The sequence below is a fragment of the Monodelphis domestica genome, chromosome 2, assembly GCF_027887165.1.
Source record: "Monodelphis domestica isolate mMonDom1 chromosome 2, mMonDom1.pri, whole genome shotgun sequence".
Taxonomy (NCBI): Eukaryota; Metazoa; Chordata; class Mammalia; order Didelphimorphia; family Didelphidae; genus Monodelphis; species Monodelphis domestica.
Genome location: NC_077228.1, coordinates 530,050,192 through 530,069,667, shown reverse-complemented (window position 1 = coordinate 530,069,667; position 19,476 = coordinate 530,050,192). Strand labels below are relative to the sequence as shown.

General features: G+C 48.5%; 1 protein-coding gene across 5 annotated transcripts in view; it reads right to left on the bottom strand.

Moving 5' to 3' along the window:
- ABCC5 (ATP binding cassette subfamily C member 5) overlaps nucleotides 1-19,476 on the bottom strand; it is a 59,259-nt gene that overhangs the window by 13,679 nt on the left and 26,104 nt on the right. For 4 of the 5 annotated variants that reach the window (XM_056819913.1, XM_056819914.1, XM_056819915.1 and 1 more), the window contains 16 exons: nucleotides 19,363-19,470; nucleotides 17,339-17,692; nucleotides 15,547-15,618; nucleotides 14,665-14,789; nucleotides 14,469-14,541; nucleotides 12,951-13,154; nucleotides 11,672-11,815; nucleotides 10,610-10,712; nucleotides 7,870-8,054; nucleotides 7,200-7,346; nucleotides 6,764-6,893; nucleotides 6,214-6,367; nucleotides 5,986-6,114; nucleotides 5,179-5,365; nucleotides 2,419-2,508; nucleotides 530-719 (listed from right to left, as the gene is read on the bottom strand). In XM_056819913.1, the coding sequence (XP_056675891.1) occupies nucleotides 530-719; nucleotides 2,419-2,508; nucleotides 5,179-5,365; nucleotides 5,986-6,114; nucleotides 6,214-6,367; nucleotides 6,764-6,893; nucleotides 7,200-7,346; nucleotides 7,870-8,054; nucleotides 10,610-10,712; nucleotides 11,672-11,815; nucleotides 12,951-13,154; nucleotides 14,469-14,541; nucleotides 14,665-14,789; nucleotides 15,547-15,618; nucleotides 17,339-17,692; nucleotides 19,363-19,470 (2,395 nt within the window). Of the gene's footprint in view, nucleotides 1-529; nucleotides 720-2,418; nucleotides 2,509-5,178; nucleotides 5,366-5,985; nucleotides 6,115-6,213; nucleotides 6,368-6,763; nucleotides 6,894-7,199; nucleotides 7,347-7,869; nucleotides 8,055-10,609; nucleotides 10,713-11,671; nucleotides 11,816-12,950; nucleotides 13,155-14,468; nucleotides 14,542-14,664; nucleotides 14,790-15,546; nucleotides 15,619-17,338; nucleotides 17,693-19,362; nucleotides 19,471-19,476 lie in introns of those variants that run through there. The other variant, XM_056819918.1, reaches the window with a different exon arrangement.

Genomic DNA, 19,476 nt, shown 5'->3' with positions numbered 1-19,476 from the left:
GAGGAATTCCAGGGTTTATGGAAACAGGATCCCGAGATAAGAGGGACAAAGTAAGGAATTGGGAGACAAGGGGGTGGGGAGGTCGTGTAAGGAAAAACCATAATAAGCTTTCAGAGCCAAGCTGGTCCCCAGAAATGCCTGGATACAGCTGAGGGTTCATGTTCAAGCTTGAAGTCTGGGTCCCCAGGGACTTGTCTGGCCTTTTGGAAGTCCCCAAGGTAGAGGGTGTGTGTGTCTGTCCATCTGTTGGGGGCAGGGGAGGGTACCCAGATGAGGCTTTGGCCTTTTATCTGGAAAACTTAAGTTCAAGACCCCAGGGCAGGCCTATCTCTCCCAATACCAACTCATGTTGACATGGACATCAAATCTGAGTTAATTCTGCATACCATTCTGAGACCATCTGTACCCACTCATTTGGGGACCTGGACCACAAGACCCAAAAGGCATCAAGCACCCAAATGGAGACATAAGTGGAGTAGAGCCAGAGCGAACATCAGAATGTAAAGAGAAGGGAAATGAGCTTTCTTACCTGAGCCTGTCCGTCCCACAATGCCAATCTTCTCCTTGGGTTTGATGGTGAAGGATACTTTCTTTAGGACCAGAGGAAGGTTCTCTCGATACCTCATCTCTGCATTCTCAAAGACAATTTCTCCTTCCTGAGGCCAGTCTGGAGGGGGAGCCTTGTTTTTAATTCGAGCAGGCGCTTCCAAGGCAAGAGTCTAGAGAAACAACAGGTTCTTTAGAGCAAGCAAAAACCCTGAGAGTGATGACAGGCCTTCACAGCCTAATACCAGCAGCCAAAAGCATCCCTCCTCCCACTGACAAAAATCCCCCCAGCCTTTAAACACTTTCCCACCACAGGTGCAAGACTCTGTAAAATATAAAAAAATGGAGTGATGTTCCAAGAGTCAGGAGACCTGCCCTGAGGTTGCTACCTGGCCCTACTGGGCAGCTCACTCATTTCTGTTTTCCAGTCCTGATTTTCTTCATGCCTTGAACTAAATGAATTCTAAAATTCTAACATAGTAAAATTTGTGATTGGAAAGGCTGATGTGGTACCTTGAAACCAGTCTTTATACCATAAGATGCTCAACATCTGGTCCTGAGACTCAGAGTGGTGGAGACAATGAAACACCGAGTCAGGGGCTAAGAAGGGAGCTGGGAATTCAAGTCAGGGCTACAGAATTAGAACACGAGACACATGGCTTGGGGGAGTTAGGAGTTAAGAACCTAAAGGCATGAATTCTGGGAAACCTAAGTTCTAGGAAACCAGGTCAGAAAAAAAAATACACCTGTGCTTGTTTTTATATAAGCAATAACAGTCTGGAATGGACATCCAGAATGAGAGGAGCAACACAATTCTATGGTACAGGTAAACCAAAGCTTGTCATTTAGTAAAAGCAATGAATCCTCTCCTCATCTTAAGGACCTGTGGCCATGGCCTCTAAAGGCGTGTCTCCAAACTTGTCCTTAAAGGGTCATTTAAATCAACAAACATCTACTGATAACCAGCAGTGTGGAAGGTGGGGAGGGGGGAATGAGATGGCAAGGGCCTGCTTCATGCTCTCATGGAGTTGATAAATGAGACGAAACAAATCCAGGCGAGGGGAAACATGGGAAGAGTCTGTGAGCTGGCAGTTTCCAAGGTGTGATTTATTTTCCTTTCAGAGGCACACAGGCATCAGTTTTTCTGGTCTGGCTAACCCCCACCTAATCACCATTTCTAACCCTGTTTCTATGGAAAAGGCAACTGACATTACAACTTGGGACTCTAGAAACATCCTTCCTGTTACGGCATTTGAGGGACTGAGCACCAATGATACGGTAACTCACAGCCCTTGAAAGAAGGTTCCTCACTCTGGAACAAAGGCTTGTCATCCCTCAAAGGGTGACAGCTCTAGGACCCAGACTCCTTTACGTATCATTCATTCATAAGACAGTGCTAAGATGCTTGTGAAAATTATACTCTTAAGACATCTGTAAAATGTAAGCATTGATAAGTGAATAATAAAAGGTTAAGGAAATAACTAGTTTAAATTGACTGATTCTACTACTAACAAGAGCCACATTAGTGCCTACATTAAAGCCTAAGTCCCCCAGTATATGGTAATTATTTCTGGTTGCTTCTCACTAAAAGATCCCACATATGCCGAGAAACACAAATCTGGAATGGAATCGAGTTGACATTTACTAACTAATTTCAACAGTAGTCTACTGGCTAAGATTCAAAATAATGCGAGGAAAAGATTGATTTAAATATTGTTATATAAGCCAAAGAAGGGCTGCCTTTCTTTTCTCTGTGGCACACACCATACACAGAACACAATATGGCTGGGAAACTGATTTTTCTGGCTATCCATTTCATGGTGGCCAGGCCAGGAAAGGAAAGACCAAGTGACTAACTCTAAGATGGCTGACCTTAATATAGTGATTAATCCTTTCCACTGATGTGAATCGAGCTTCAGTCTCTGATGCCAGACGAACTGTAAACTGGAAGAGGCCGGTCAGCTGTTGAGAAAAGATGGCAAACATGAAGGGAATAGTTTCAGAAAAACCTGGAAAGATATGCATAAACTGAGAGGAAATGAAGTGAGCAGAACCAGGAGAACAGTCCTCGCACTATAACCCCAAAGATGCATCTGCCTCTAGAGAGGTGATGACACTGCAGCATGTCTTTTTCCTCTGTATCTTTTTCTTGACTTCCTTTCAAAATCTGGCTAATGCAGACATCTGTTTGCATCAATTCATGTTTTTACTGGGTTTCATTTTCCTTGCTTTCCCAACAAATAACAGAGGGGCCAGGAAGGGAATGTGGAACTGAAAATAAAACTGAATTAGTAAAGATGTCTTTTATTACTCCTTAATTGCCAGCCACTCTAAGTGAGCTCCTCTCACTTAACAAGGAGACCAGTTCTTCCTAAACACAATTTTGCCAGACAAAGGAAATCACTTCAAGTAGGATGGCCCTTCCATACTGATCCTATGCATCTTTCTATTCTTTTTGTGGTCACTAGCTTCGGGCACCAATTTTCTGTATGGACCCACATTCCTATTATCTTAGAGAGCCTCAATGTCCCCATCAGACCTTCTAAAGCAGTGTTTCTCCCAAGTGTCTCTTTAGTGACATGCTTTGTTTGCAACATATTTGTAGATTACTCAGACTACTTCATGAGAGATGAGAAATCTCATAGGGAAAATGAAGTACAACTTCATCTGGAAATATATTTCACCCCCATTATTTTCTCTTTTCTCCCCACTCCTATGGAAAGGAGAAAAAAAAAGAGAAAAACAGTTTCTCGTGTAACAAATGGATATAGTCCAGCAAAGCAAATTCCCTCAGACATTTATGCCTGTCATCTTTGTATTACTGGAGAATCCATTTCATCTTCAGTTCTCTGGAATCACAGGTGGTCACTATGCTGATTCTAATTTTTACAGTTTTCCAGCCGTTATTTTTGTATAAGTTATCCTTCCAGCTCTGTTCATGTCCTTCTTTATCCATTCATAAAAGCCCTCAGAACTGTTCATTTTTATTACTTTTCAAGTTCTGAAGTTATAGAATTGTTCTTTGGTTCTGCTCCCTTCACTCAGCACCAGTCCATCTAAGAATCCATCACATTCAGAGTCTACAACTCACTCAGCCATTCCCCCACCGATGGGCATCTCATTAGTTTCCAGTTGTTTGGTTTTTTTGGTCACCACAAAATGAGCTACATTATAAATATCACTGTACGTTTAGGCCTTGTTCTTTTCTCTCTAATGTCTTACAGAGTATGGTTTATTTAATGATTCCTTGTGTCTAATTCCAAACTGTTCTCCAGAATGGTTGTCTGCATTCACCAGTCCACCAGCAATATAGAAATGTGCCTATTTTTTCTTACTCTCCAACATTGATCATTCTCCCCCCGCCCCCATCTTTGCCACTCTGCTAGGTGTGAAGTGGAATCTTTGAACTATTTTATTTTGCATTTCACTAAATACTTGCAATTTGGAATACTTTTTCATACGGTTAGAAATAGCTTAGTTTTATTCCCTTAAGAATTATCTGTTCATATCTTTAGACCATTTGTGGAATTGTGGGATGGCTTTTTACTGCAAATTTCAAACAGGTCTTCATACATCTTGGCAACAAATGGAAAAAAAAATTCTTTGCAGCAGTGACAAAGACAACCTTTTAGCCCTTAGAATGAAAACAGCCAGAGACAGCAGATAAGTGGGGAAGCAGGAGGTCTGTAGCGAGGTGAGCTAGACCAAGAATTCAAGGCAACAGAGCTTGGACGCAAGCCCCAAAATGACTCTTCTCCATCCAGGCTCCCACATCGTGAACACCTCAAGTCACATTTGGGTGACTCCAGTGGGCCCTGGGGCTTTATCTTCACTCCCTCCCTGTCAAACAGGTTTCCAGGTTTGTTTTTTTTTAACTAGGGTAGCCACTACGAGGGATCAAGAAAGGCCTAATAACTTGGGAAGTTTGCTCTCAATCTTGATTTTTTTTTATTTTTTATTTAAAACCCTCACCTTCCCTCTTGGAGTCAATATTGTGTATTGGCTCCAAGGCAGAAGAGTGCTAAGGGCTAGGCAATGGGGGTCAAGTGACTTGCCCAGGGTCACACCACTGGGAAGTGTATGAGGCCAGATTTGAACCTAGGACCTCCCAGTCTCTAGGCCTGGCTCTTAATCCACTGAGCCACCCAGCAAGAAAATGCAAGTAACTGGAAAACTGGAACCATATTGAGAGTGCATTTCTTTTCTTAAAAACCGTGGGAAGAGATGGCAAATAAAGGTGAAATCAGAAAAAAAGGAGCTCTTCTGTCCAAGAAAGCATACTGAATACCACTTTTTCACAGAAATCTTTACTTTCTAACAATCATTAATGCCATCTTGTTTCTAGGAAGCACTGGCCAAAAGGAACAAGCAATGATTGTACTCAGTCAACGTTGTACCTCTTTAACCTCAACAGCTTCTGAGCTTGTCTGCAATTAGGAGAATCATTTAAAATCTACAGCTGTGTTAAAGCTTATCTCCAAAACCCTCCATATGCTGTCATTGAGAGACCCACTCTAGGGAATGCTATCCTGTCTCTTCCCTCCAGAACCACAAACCCAACAGCTTCAGAAGTGTCCCTCCCTTCCCCCTAGAGAGGAGCTCTAGGGGGAGAAGGTTTCCTTGGATACCAACCTGGACTGCGTAGGAGATGGCAAGCCCTGCATAGGCTGGGGAGATCTGGCCATGCAAGAGGACAATCATTAGCCCTGTGGTGGTGATCAAGGCAATGCTGATGACGTCCAGCCGCACGGCCAGCCATCGCATGGCACAGGTGAACAAGAAGAAGGGAGCCTGGTTGTCATCCAGGAGCTCCTGGTACCTGCAAGGACAAAGTATAAGCACATCAAGTGCTGGGGCCAGGCCTGCTCCCGGGGAAGCCCTGAATTGCTTCATGAATCCTATCCGCAGCCAGCTCGGCACCTTCAGAGGGCAGGGAAGTGCTGGCAGCCAGTAATTTGTGCAGGGCACCAGAGAGGCAGGAAACCGAAGGCCTTAGGGTTGGAAGGTTGGTATCTGCAGTCGGGCAGTGGTGACAGTGTAGGGCCAGGAAACACTAAGTGCCTAAGTGTTGGACTCCTGCCCAAGTGGGCAGGCAGGCAGGCAGGCAGAAAGGGCCGGGAGGCCCACCCCACACCTGAGGATGTGGTCAGTCTAATGCTAACACTGCCTTTCCCGATGGGAGATGAAGAGATTAACTAGCCCAGCCTTTCAGAGAGCAGACTGGTTCTTTTCTCCACTATTTGTTTGGAGGGATTTCTTCAGGGCAAATGAATCTGATCTGGAGGCTGTCCAGCGAGGCTCCACACACCCTTGGGTCTCACCCAAGCTCTAATCTCTAATCTGCCTTCAAGAAGTTTCTGAAGCTGCCAGGCCTTTGGGGTTCTCAAGCCTTGACAAGAATGTGCCCTCCGGGACAGTGGTTCTCTCTCCAGCACTAACCTGTGCAGAAATTCCTGTCCTCTGTTATAAGCATGGATGGTGGCGAGCCCCTGGATGCTGGAGGTGATGTGGGACAGAAATGGGGACTGGGTGATGTTGTCCAGGCGTTTGAGCTCTCGAATCAGAACCCTGAAGAGGAAATGGGGCAAACGTCAAAGAGGGTCAGGGAATGGCAGCAATGAGGCTGCAAGCTGCCCACCATCTCTGTAGAAATGAGAAATCCTTTACCTGGAGAGAATGTGTAAAGCTGCAAAGAAAATGAGGAGGGGCATCACTGCCACCAGGAACCAGGGGAAGACTCCTGCGATCATACCAACACAGAAAAATACCAGGATAACATTCTGGATGAACATTTCAGCCTGGAATGGGAGGCGGACATCAACTGGGGAAAAAAGCCGAAGAACAAAGCGTGACACACACCTCAGGGTTCGGGGCCAGCGAAAAGCCTAAGTGCAGGGCATGGTGACAAGGCTCCGAAAGGCTCTCCACCAACTGTCCATTTCTCTGTGGTCTTAGTTTTTTCTCATTCGCACCCCCAAACACCAGTGTGGCCACAGGTGCCCCCAGAAGAGCATTCAAACTGGTTCGAGGCAGCTCTAAAGGCTATAACCTGGCCCAGCCTGTCATCTGAGCAGCTTTCTTAAATTCTGAAGCCAAGTCATCGAGAGTGACAAGGAGGTGAAGCTCCCGGGGCCCCCAGGCATGGCGAGCGAGCTGCTGGCGCCTGGATGGAAGCAAGGGCCGGAATGGAAGTCAGGCAAAGAAGAGCAAGCAATACCTTCGTCCATGTCCTTTGAGAAACGATTGAGGATCCTTCCCGTGGGAGTCGTATCAAAGAACTTCATGGGGCTTCGAAGAATCCTTCGGAAAAGCTCATCATGGAGCCTGGAGGAGGCCCTCAGCGTTCCCTGGGTAGAAGAGCACAGAACAAGACGGACCTGCGGGAGTCTGTCGGCTCACCACCTGGGGCAGAGCTGCCCGAGCAGGGAAGCTCCCCGTCTAGCCGGCCACTGTGGACCAAGCTTCAGCCCTTCCAGCGGATCCACAGGCCCGTCTGCCCAGCGAATGCTGAAGCACCACCCTGGGCCCCCTGAGCACCTCAGCTCCCTTAATGAATGCTTGTTGGCCTGATTTGTAAGAGGGGAAGGACCCAGCCTCGATGGCTCCGGCCGGGGCAAGCCGAGCAGCCTCTGAGGCGGCGGGTGGATAGCTACCTTGACGAAGACGACTCCCCGAATGGCCTTCAGAATCAGCATGAGTGCCATGGAGAGGGCATAGACCCTGGCATAGTAATGCATGTGGGGGTTGTCCTTCATACTGTCACTCAGCAGGGTCACGTTCCCCCTTGTCACCGTCGTGTTCTGTTTGGACATAAGGCTTCAGAGGTTAAGCTTTCGAGGGCCACGTCCTTCCAGACTCCCGTAACCAAGAGCTCTCACTAAATGCTATTCCCATCTCAGAGGGGGCTGTGAGGGTTACTGGAGAGCGCCTCAGGGAAATGGAGGTGACAAACACAGGGCAGGGTTAGAGATTCTGTGTCCGCGCCCCATTCCTCTCCCTGTTCCTGGGTGAGGGCAGATCAGATTTTAGGACAGCATCCTGGGAATACAGCTCTCAGACCCTCCAGTCTTTCTTGGGGGAAAACTGACTCCTGGCCTTGTTTTATACTTACTGGGAACTCTGTTCCCCCATTAGCTGGTCGGTGATTTTTCTGCCTCGTGAGTTTAGGGCCTGAGCTCTTCCGTCCTGGGGAACCCTGGCCATTCGCTTCTTTTAAATGAAAACCAAAGAGGTTTCCCTCCTAAGGAATCCCTCTAGGATAGCCACCATCTGAGATGGCTCCTTTCCTAGCCTCCCCGCTTCCGCAGGTCAGTATGCCCTTACCCCGCTGCCTTGTTTGATCCAGTAACTCAACCACCAGGTGCTGAAGGCTGTGCTGCCCACGTTCAGGATAAAGAGAGACAGGATGACCAGGAAGGCCACGGGGCCACCGGCGGCCTGGATGTAGGTGCCATATACAGACCAGGGGAGGGAGCCGTGCCCTTTCTCCTCTTGGTGAATCAGACGCCCTGGTGCAAAGGGGGGCAAACAGAAAGGGAGATGCATGAATCCCGAGGCTGGTCTCCCCGACATGCTTCTCCAAGGTCAGCAGCTAAGGAAAAGTTCATTAGCAAAAGTCCTTTCTACAAACCAGCTACTTCTCTATTCCCAATTTGTCACGGCCTTCTCGTCATTGATACTTGACGAGCCACCCAACCTCTGCCATCACAGGCCATGGTGACTCTTCTGGGGGGGCCTGGCTTGGCCCTCCCCGACTTAGGAGATGGTTCAATGAGCTGCTCTGGCCAGACTCCTACAAGGTCCAGATGCCTTGATCCCTTGGACCTTATGGACCAGATCAGGTCCATTCCTGGAGGCACGCTCTTTTCATCCTGGAAGGATCTGAGAGAGCTTTAATCCTCAAGCATGAGGAGGGGGAGTGACACGCTACCTCCATCGATCGATTTGATTGATCTACATCTATTAAGTATCTGCTACGTGCCAGGCACTGTGCTAAGTCCTGGAGATAAAAAAGGACAGTTTGTGGCCTCAGGAAGCACAGGATTTATGAGGCAGACACTACACAAACAAATATGACAAGTTAAACCAGAAGTAATTAAGAGAAAGGGAACACCCCAGAATTCAGAGGGAATGGGGAAGGCTTCCTGTGGAAGGTGGGATTTTAGTTGGAATTAAAGGAAGCCAGATGTCAATGGTTGGAGTGGAGGAGGGAGAGGGGACAGGCATAGGACCCAGCCTGAGAAAACCACAGAGCCCAAAGATCTTGACATCTGAGATTACAGATAGAGATACTGAGATGACTTAATCTGAGATTAAGGTGAATGTGAAAGGTCACCCTAAGGATAATCACCAAACTCCAGGGCCCAAGGAAGCCCATGTTATAGAGAGCTCTCTGGGAAGGAGAACTTGACAAATTTAGACTATGTAAAAACCAAAACTTCAATAAAATCTTGTTAGATAAAATCTAATTATTGTCTCAAGAAAAGAGCAAAAACCCAATGTTGGCTTAAGGGGCTGAGCCATGAAGGTCCAGGATTAAGTAGATTGTCCCAGAAACAACCCATTCAGGAACTTCCTAGGCCTCCAGGTCACTAGAAATGATGTCCCATACAATTTTAGATCCTACTGTGTACATTTCTTTTCTTTAATTTACTTAAAAGAGGGGGACAGCTAGGTGGCTCAGTAGATAGAGACAGGAGGTCCTGGGTTCAAATCTGGCCTCAGACACTTCCCAGCTGTGTGACCCTAGGCAAGTCACTTAGCCCCATTGCCTAGCCCTTACCACTCTGTTGCCTTGGAACCAATACACAGTATTGATTCCAAGATGGAAGGTGTGGGTTTAAAAAAAAAAAAGAGCTTTTATATTGGCAGGCAGGGGAGAGTTGGTGGATGGTAAGAGTGAAAGGAGAACATAAGTTGCGAGGGGACCAAAGCCAAGCGTGGGAGCTTGGCTCCAATTCAAAAATTGTATAGAATAGTTTTTCAACCATCTTCTTATACTGTTCTTTGGATATCAAAATGGCCACATTCCTAGATGTTTGATTTATAATAAAAATGGTCATTTTAAAGAGGGATGTCAAGGAATTGGTCCTGAGGATCAGCATATATAGGAGGAGACACACATTTTTGGATGTGACCAACAGAGAATTTTTTTACTCAACTCTGCTGTTATAAGGGTTTTGCTTTGCTTTGCTTTTTTTTTTTTGAGGGGGGGGGATGGTGGGGAGTGAGAGAGAAGGAAAAATGTGATCCTTGCTAATTGAAAGCAATAAAACCTAAAAAACAAAACAAAGACTAAACATCCAAGAGAGGGCCGAGTATCCTTCCTGAATCTTTACCCAGCACTTTCCTTTTAGGCCGGGACCCTCTTAGCTATAATCTGCTCTTGTTGATCAGCTGACTGCTGTCCCTTGAACTCAAAGATGGCCACAACACTGTCACCTTGTTGGGGTCAATGTCCAAAGTGTCCAACCAGTTTGGGAGGCTCCATCAACCAGAGGCCAGGCACAACATGCCATGTTCCCTTGTACTTACTGCCTTAACCCTCATTTCCTTTTAGATTTCTTTTTTCTCTTAGAGAAGCTCCTGCCCCCTGTCCCAACCCACCAACTCTGCCAACAAGCCTTTTGCCATCCATCGGATTTTAACTTCCACCTTGATTCCTCCCAAACCTCGGCTCCAAGACTTGGAAAAGGCCCACGTCTGCACTATGCTCCAGACATGGGCTGGTGGCTTCGCAGTCGCTCTAATCTGAGTTGCAGCTACGCCTTCACCTTGAAGGTAACAGACACAGGCCTCAAAATGCCATTTGCCCGTGGGGAACGGCACAGTCTCATCGCTATCAGCGAGATCCCTGCCCAAGTCCTCCCTGGGATGCAGGTGGCCTTGCCCTCCCCGCCTCTCACCCAGCAAGGCAGAGAGGGAACGAGTTCCCGGAGCATCCTGTCTTTGTACCCGTTTACAAAACACAAACACAGCCACCTTTTGGCCTGCTGAGATCATGCCTGAACCCCTCCCTACACCTACCAATTTGAAACCGCTAAAATCTGGACAAGGTCGTTACCTTCCTCAGCCTTCACTACTTTGTCCTTCTTCACGGACCCCACTTTGGGGCCCTTGTCTTGTGGCTTTTTCTGTGAACCGCTTGTTTCTTTTTTGGAGATAATCTATGACAAGAACAAAATTCAACCCATCATACCATTGCCAGGCAAATGTTCACAGGAAGCCTGCAAAGGCACCAAATAAAATGCTTCTTGGAGGAGACCACCCAAGACCAGAGTCTCTTCGTCTTTCCCCTCCCTCCTCTACCCCACCACCCCAGCCCCTTCTGCCACAGCTCTCTCTGGTACCTCAGAGGAACCGCTGGACGGAAGGAAAGGACAACCACCCCCATCTCAAGAATCAAGACCCACATGTGGACCACGTGTCCTTTCCTTAGGAGGAGGCCGTCAATAGACTAGCCTATTGTGCTAGAGCTAGTCTTCTTTCTTCACGTGCTTTTTAACGTCTCGTCTCCCTAGTTCTCTAGTTATCAACATATTGGGAAGATGTCAAAGTGCTTAGAGCCACTCCAGGAAAAAGACTCAAGAAACTAAAACAGAAATGGAGACGTTTCCTCACGGCGGGAACTGGGTCAGTGACATTGAAGACAATGACAAAGGAATGAAAGTGACCCCCAGGGAGCTGAGGCTTGGAGACTGAGACTGAATTACAGGAGAGTGATCTGAAACACCCAGGCCAAAGCTCATGACCAAGTCAACATTTCCGGACAATTTGTGTTTCAAGCACTCAGAGAAGGTTATCCGACAAAAAACCACACAGAAGCAGGTTTCTTAGTCCTAACTAAGCACATCACAGGAGCCCCCACATTTCTAGTCTTCAGTGTGCGGCCCCAAGCTAAGAAGGATTTTTGGTCAATGAACTTCCACCCCACCCCTACACGGTAAGAGAAGGATGGCTGTCCATCCACCCACCCATCACTGGGGACACCTGCTGCTCCCCTCTGCCAGCTAATAAATAGGCCACACTCTCAGTGGCGTCCCAGACAAGACCAAACGCCTGGGCCCAGTTTACAGGGATCAGCTCCCCACAAAGCTCAGAAGCCATACGAATGCAGCAAGCTCACCTCAATGTGGGGAGTCTCTCCCAGAAGCAGGTTATTAAAAATGGCAGCGTAATCGCCATTCAGGTTCATCAACTGTTCATGGCTGCCTTGCTCTGTGATACAGCCCTCTTTCATGAAGATCACTTGATCACAGTCAACCAGGTACTGAAGAGAAAAGCAGCACAGCAGCAGTTAGGCCCCTTCCTAGACCCAGAGCCATTGGGACACATCCTCCCTGTAGAGTCCATAGCAAGAGGGTGCACAACACCACCTTCTGCCATGGCTCCAGGGATTTTCCCTGGCTGTCCCCACTGCCAGGACAGTCGCCTCATCTGCCTCATTTTAGCTCTCTGCTTTCTTTCAAGCTTCAGCTAACATTCTGTCTTCTGCAAAAGACTTTCTCAGTCCTCCTGAATCTCAGTGCCCCAGTCTCGGGCCACCCTGCATTGCTTCTGTCTAAACCTTATTCGTAGTTAACCGTTTGCATGTGCTCATCAGACTTAGTTCCCTGAAAGCATGGGTGATCCCCCCCCCCTTAATATCCCCAACTCTTACTAAGCAGAGTGCCTGGCACTTGGTAGGTGCTTAATAAATGCTAACTGAGGGGCAGCTAGGTGACTCAGTGGATAGTGCCAAGCCTGGAGACAGAAGGTCCTGGGTTCAAATCTGGCCTCAGATACTTCCTGGGCAAGTCACAACCCCATTGCCTAACCCCTTACCCCTCCTCTTCCACCTCGTTACTTGAATTGATTCCAAGACAGAAAGTAAGGGTTTAAATAACTCAATGCTAATCAACCACCTCAGTCAGCAGACAGTGCTTCACTGGCATATGTTTTGTCCAGATACCACATGGGTGCCAGGCCAGAATCCCTGTTTGCCCAACACACCCCAGAACTGCACATTCTGGCAGGCTTTAGGGGTAGGCTGAGTGGGCCATCCTTTCCACAGCAGATGATCATGTATTCAAACATTAAGAGAAAACAGCTGAATCTGCTTCAAAACTGCCACATGGAATGGCAAGACAGACCAGATTTGATTTTCCTGCAATGGGTTTTGCGCAGATTTACCAAGCTTTCTCCAATTCAGCTCCTACCGTGTTTCAAAACTCAGTCCTACTTGTGGACTCCTGACTAGCATCCTTCCAAAAGAGAGCTTGTCTTTCCACTAGTGCTGGGACCCCGAAATACACTGACTAAAGACAGAAATGTCCACCTCACCAGAAGCCAGAAAGAGGCCCAACTGGGCCTCTCGGGGTCTGATTTCCCAGAGCCAGGAAGAGTTTGGGGAAGGGCGTGCGTACCTGAAGCTGGTGAGTGACGAACAAGACAGTCTTGGACTTGAGGTATTTTCTGATGGCACTATTGAAGATGTGGTTGCCCACGTGGGCATCTAAGGCACTGAGGGGGTCATCCAGGATGTAGATACTCCTGTCACTGTACAGGGCTCGAGCCAGACTGATCCTTTGGCGTTGTCCTCCGCTCAGGTTGGCTCCACGCTCACCAATCTGGAACGGAATAAGGAAAGTGAGTGTGGCCTCCAGGCCACCTTTCCAGAACAGCACAGAAAAGCCATGCCAGGAAAGGATGACCAAGTGCAACAAGTGTTTACTAAGTCTCTAACCACAGGGCACAGGTGCTAAGTGCTATAAAGAGCAAAGCAACTGAGCCCTGCAGGTATGAAAGTCAATTATGTGAGAGAGAGAGACAGACAGAGAGAGACAGGGGGAGGGGGAGAGAGACAGAGACAGAGAGAGGGAGAGACAGAGACAGTGAGAGAAAGAGACAGAGACAGTGAGAGAAAAAGAGACAGACAGAGAGACGGGGGTGGTGGGGTGGTGGAGAGAGACAGAGACATAGAGACAGAGAGAGGGAGGGAGAGACAGAGACAGTGAGAGAGAGAAAAAGAGACCGACAGACAGAGAGACGGGGGTGGTGGGGTGGTGGAGAGAGACAGAGACAGAGACAGAGAGAGAGAGAAAGATGGGGGGAGAGAGACAGAGAGACAGAGACACAGAGTGAGAAAGAGACAGGGAGAGAGTGCGCTAAATAAAGCCCACTAGTTACAAGCAAATACGCTTACGAGGAGTTTACTTAAAATCACAGAAAGTCAGAGGGTCCAGGCCTCATTTTACAGAGAGGAAGAATGGAGATTGGGAAGAACAGCAGCTCATGGAGAGCGTGCTTTACATTTCACCTACTCTAGGCCTCAGATCATTTCTGTAAAGATCCCTTTATAAAATCTCCAAGCATTCTGGACATTGAATGGTTGCTCCAATTGAGGAAACTGAGGCCCAAAGACCCCCGATTTGTCCAAGCGCGCAGCAGAGCTAGCTTCTTTCTGATCTAGATCTCAGGGCACGACTCCTCCAGAACTTGAACCAGTCTTTCCAGAGGAGTATGCAGGTAGGCCCAGTGGCCTTTTAGAGCACGCTTTCCTCACATCTGCCCTGTGAGCTACTATGGCAGACAAAGCATGGCTGATCCCAGTTTACGAATGGGAAAATGGAGGCTCTGAGAGAGTCTACGGCCCACTCATGGCGGCATGGTCAGGAAGTAAGGGGCTGAATGTGAGGTTTGGCCTTGCTCTGCCCGGCCTTTGGTTCCCTTGAGGCTGGCTCAGGGCCAGTGTCCTGGGCAAGTGTACTTTACGCCTGAGGGCGCACAGTCCAGGGAGGAGGACTTCAGTGTTAGCTGGTTAAGGTCTGCCACTTCCTCAGGGAACCCTGGGAGGCTGCAAAAGGGGAACTGGGACTCTGTGACCTCCAGGCTTCCTTCCATTCAGCCTAACCCAAATGCCCTGGGGGTAACCCAGGCCATACCTCTGTCAGGTCACTGTTGGGAAGGATGGCTAGGTCAGGTCTTAAGCAGCAGCCATTCAACACAGCATTGTATCTGAAGAACAGAAAGAGACTGAGGGTCAGGCAGGTTCCAGGCAAGTCCCACCACTTGAGGTTATCCTGTCTCTGCCGACACCAAGAAGGTGAATCAGGAGGTCAGAAACCAAGCATTCCTTGCCTTTCTTCATCAAACTCCTTCCCAAAGAGGATGTTGTCTCTCAGAGTGGCATTCAGGATCCAGGCCTGCTGGGCCACATAAGCAAAGGTTCCGTTAACAGCAATGCTGCCCTCTAGGAGGGTCATCTAAGGGGGAAGAGAGAGAGACTGCCAAATGGCATCACAGCCCAAAACGACACTTAACGCAATATACTCAACGTTTCTTAGGAGCCTACTGCGGAAAGAGTGGCGACTCAAAGAGCTCGCACACCTCACTACCGCACAAAGAAAAGAGATGCCAGCGTAAAGATGGCAGGGGTGGGGGTGAAAAGAGAAGGGCCCACCAAAATGTCCCAGGGGTCGTCAGCTCTGGCCATCTGCACTAACAGTCCAGCCCACTGAACCCGAGTCCCTCTTGCATGTGTGGGTGCACATGGGGGGATCACTGCCCAGCTGCCCATCTCTTCACAGACACCCTAAACAAACCATAGCACCCGCAGCCAGCACAGCTAGGAGGCAGCTGCTGGTCTGCAGACCAAGGACTCCAGAGCAGAAATTCTCCAGCTTGGAGGTGGACCGGCGGTGCCAGGGAGGATGCTGAGGCACTCCTAGCACCAGCCACACTCCATGCCACGAGGAGGAGCCATGGGATTGGGGGAACAGTTACAATGATCGTGTGCAACGATGACAACTCCCTGTAGGATTTCAGTTTTTATAAAGGGCAGACAAGAGAAGCGGGCTCGTGATGGTCTCGGTGTATAGAGGATAGGGAGCTGCTGCCAGCAAGGACACTTGACATGCTAGATTGCCCCTTCCCTACCAATTCTTTCAAGAAAACTCTGAAATCAAGAATCAAGCAGAAGAAGGCAGAGAGGGATGCCCTGAACTGGGGACGGAATCTCACCTGGCCCAGGATGGCTGAAATGAGGGAGGTTTTCCCACTTCCCACGCTGCCACAGATGCCAACCAGTTTTCCCTGGTCACAACGCAAAAAGAGAAGCATGGTTATTCAGAGGCAATGACGCACCATTGAGATGCCATTTCTACAAGCAGAGTCATGCTGCTGGCTCACTGGGAGCAGTGTTACCTAAAGCTCATGGCCCTAATGAAAAGCCAGAGAACTACTGGGAGAACGAAGCTCCCTCCAATAAATGGCCTCGTGCATTCTCTGACAAGTAGGAAAATGAAAGAGCTTAGGTAAGGGAGAACAAGTTCAAAGGGTGGCCATGGGCAGTCCCCTCCTTCCCCACATCTTCATTTGCTGGACAAAGGTAATAAAGACCTTCCCCCTCAGATTAGCAAGAAAATGGAAATGAAGACACCTGGAATTTAAATGCATCCAACACCAGGTTCTTCTTAAGTTCTTTTTTAAAAGCCTGCACCCAAAGCCATATCAAACCCAGTTTGTTTTCCTGCCTTGGGCAGTCCTATAAAACAAGCCCTTTTTAAAAAGCCAGCATCAAAAATCTCGGCTCCTCTGTTTCTACTTCGTTTTATGCTAGTTTAGACACCAGAATGATCTACGGGAAAGAATTTCTGGACTGCTCTAGAACTGGGGCCTGGGATTTACTCTCTCCAGGGCCTCTGCAGGAGGAAGACATGGAAGACGGCCAGAAGGACTGAATATGGACGTCAGAAGTTCAGGGCTAGAGGGTAGCCTCTGGCTACAAGCTCTCTGCATGACCGAATAAATCAGGTCTGCTGTCTGGGGCTGCTTTATCCTCAGGAAAAAGGCCTTGGCCAACATCTCTGTTCTAGGTACAGATGCTGTGTGGACTTACTAGTCTGGGCCACTGTGGCTTATGTACTGCAGGATTCCGGGAGGGATCTCTCTGGGTATTTCCTCAATATGGATTCTGACCAATTTCTAGTACTTTCTCTGCATCTCAAATGCAGTTAACCCTGCTTTCTATAATTAAATAATGCCAGTCTCTGAAATGTTGGCTGGTTATTTTGCCTCTCTTAAATATTAGCAAAGGCAGCTTAAAAAGTACCCGTTAGCCATCCTTTCCTCCTCAGGAAAAAGCTTTAAAGATTTTGCACAGGGTCCCTTGCCTTTGTTTGGTAGCCAAGGCTTATCTCTCACTCTTCTAGCTCCAAACAAGGGGCTGGAACTGAATGTGCATCTCTTCCCCCAGGGGCAAGACAAGCAAACACGTCTGTGGTCATGAATAGTGTCACGATCCAGCTCCCAAGCCTCATTCGAAACACCGAGGCAGGGCCTCCTGAGCAGGCAACAGCAACAGGCTGGGAAGCAAGGCTAATGAACTATTTTCTTCTCCTCTACCCCAAGCTCTGAGGAAGAGACGCAGTAACTAGAGACTGGAATGAGACGGCCTTCTCCCGTGAATAGTTGCCTCCACACTGGAAGCTTGGAAAACTCACTTGCTCTCATCCCCTTATTTGGAAGCCATGATAATGACACGAGTCCTAGCACGTAAAGTAAAATGGGGCACTACATGAGAATCTAGAATTGTCAAATGAGGGAACAAAGAATTATTATTTTAAAACAAAGAAAGGAAAGATCTACTTGCAATGTTGGTCTAGGAGCCAGAGAAGAGAATTCTGGGCCACAAACTAGGTGAGATTGGTTAGTGTGTGGCTCCTCTGGTTCAAAGTCCTTCCCACTCAGCTGGCGTGCTGCCCAAAGGGGAGACAACCCACTGCTCCCCTCTCTGCTGCCTATGGCGTCTTACCTCCTCAATCTCCAGGTCAATGCTGTAGAGTGTCCTCTGCAGGCGGAGGTTGGCCAGGCGGATGGGCCTGCCTTCTTCCTCTGGGCTGGGACGATCATCGCTGTCCACCAGGAGATGACCCTTCTGCTCAGCTAGCACAGCCTGTCGCTGCTCTGCATGGGGCAGCCTGGCCTTCTCGCGCTTGCCCTTGGCTGACTTCTTGCCCTTTTTCATTTTGGGGGTCAGTTTTGGCGAGTTCTGGATACTGGAGTGGGAGGAGTCCCACGCCAAAGTGGCATTTCTCACCTCTATCGTGATGTGAGGACTGGCTGGTTTGTTCTTTACCATGTGAACCTCTTCCATTAGAAATAAACTCTGATAGGAGTTGTGAGAGAGGTGCAAAGATGGAACACGCAATCAAGACCGGGGAGACAAGCCTATGGCGCACACTCATGAAGCAGAACAGAGCGGGTTAGAGAACGGGACGATGCTGGAGAGCCAGGAAGCTAAGCACTGGCCTGCTCCGGGAGCAGAGGGGGGGACGGCCAGAGGAGGCCAGTGGTCCTCGGGCAGGGCAGCAGGGTCGGCCGCCACGCGTTGGGTTCTCTCACAGACAAGCGTGAACGATGGCAGGTGACATGCTACAAGAGCAAGGGATCGGATCAGCAGGCAAGGACAGCCCACACCGACCCGCCCCTGCCTCCGCCTCCGCCTGTGCCTGCCAGGCGGAAAGGGGCAGAGCTTGGACTTGAAGGAGAAAATGGTTCCTGGGAGCAAAACTGCTTTGGGGAATGGCGTGCTCTGGGTACACCCTTCGGTGCCAGAGCCGTGCGATTCTTCCCAGGTATGGAGCCTCTCTAGAGGACAGACGGGGCATCCTAAGCTCGTCTCGTCTCCCTTCTCCATTCCACCCCCTGCGTGGCTTTTCTACAAAACGAGGCCCCTGGCTTGGCCTCCCCCACTTGTGCCTTACAGAGAAGAGGCCAAGAAAGCCCTCTGAACACCTGGAGTGCTGCAGCGACTGGGCTACTATAAATTCACGTATTTCACATCAGCTATTCTGTTAGGAGACTTGAACCAGGAGTGTTGAGCATCAAGGCAGAAAACCTGGCCCCAAAGAAGCACACTTGACAGCATGAAAGCTCCCCTGTGGAGGCTACCCGCGGGACCCCACAACTCCACAGACGGTCACCCTGCTTCCCCCAGGGCTGGGTTTCTAGGACAGAGTCCTTGGGGATAAGAAGCTTTTTAGGGCATGGGATCCTCTGCTTAGCCTCCACTTTGCAGATGGAACCTGGGGAGATGACAACCTATCATTGATCAAATTCAGCAAACAGAATTCTTTTCAAATGGAGAAATCCAAAGCTTTAAAAGCTTTCCTTTCCAGACATCTTATTACTGCTTACTTGTGTCTTTCCTTAAAATTAACTTTCATGCAATACTAAAATTTTTCTCAAATGTTTCATTTCCTAATATTGACTCAAGAGCAATGCAGAGGATCTGGGAACCTTGGACAAGTGCCTTAGCCTCTGAGCCTCAGTTTCCTCATCTTTCAAACAAGGCAGTTCCTATAATCTCTAAGTGGTCATCTTCTTGGCTTCCCTCTCTTCCTTAGCTGTTTCTACTTGTTGGGATCCTTTCCTGCCAGGCTGAGCCTCCGCGACCTTGGGCTGCCTCAAAAGAAGCCCAGGGCCCAGAAGGAGAACAGCAGTAGCAGCTGCATTCTCATTACCCTTCCCTGGACTGATGGGCCAGGCCTCTGCCTCCCTGGCATGGCATCCAATTTGGGGGGGGGGTGGGTATCGGATTTTAGGGAAAACATGAGTAAGATGGACAATGTCCAGAGAATAACAAAAGGAATCCAAACTGAACTGGGAAAACAGCTAAAGGAACTGGCGGATTAGCTTCCTGTGGAAGATTTGAGGAAATATGATCACCATGTTAGGTAATCAAGCTGGATCCAAGTGACAAGATGGAGAAGGCAGAAGAAGGCTAGCTAAGACACTGGCACTGAAGGACAAGGAGATGGTAAAAGGGTCACATACCTTAAATCTCTCAATAGACACGGATGCTTCTGAAAGGGACTTCACTGAAAATGGGGTCACTTTCAAAGCGAATGTCATTGAATTGAACACAGTAACCACAGTGAAAGCCTAAGG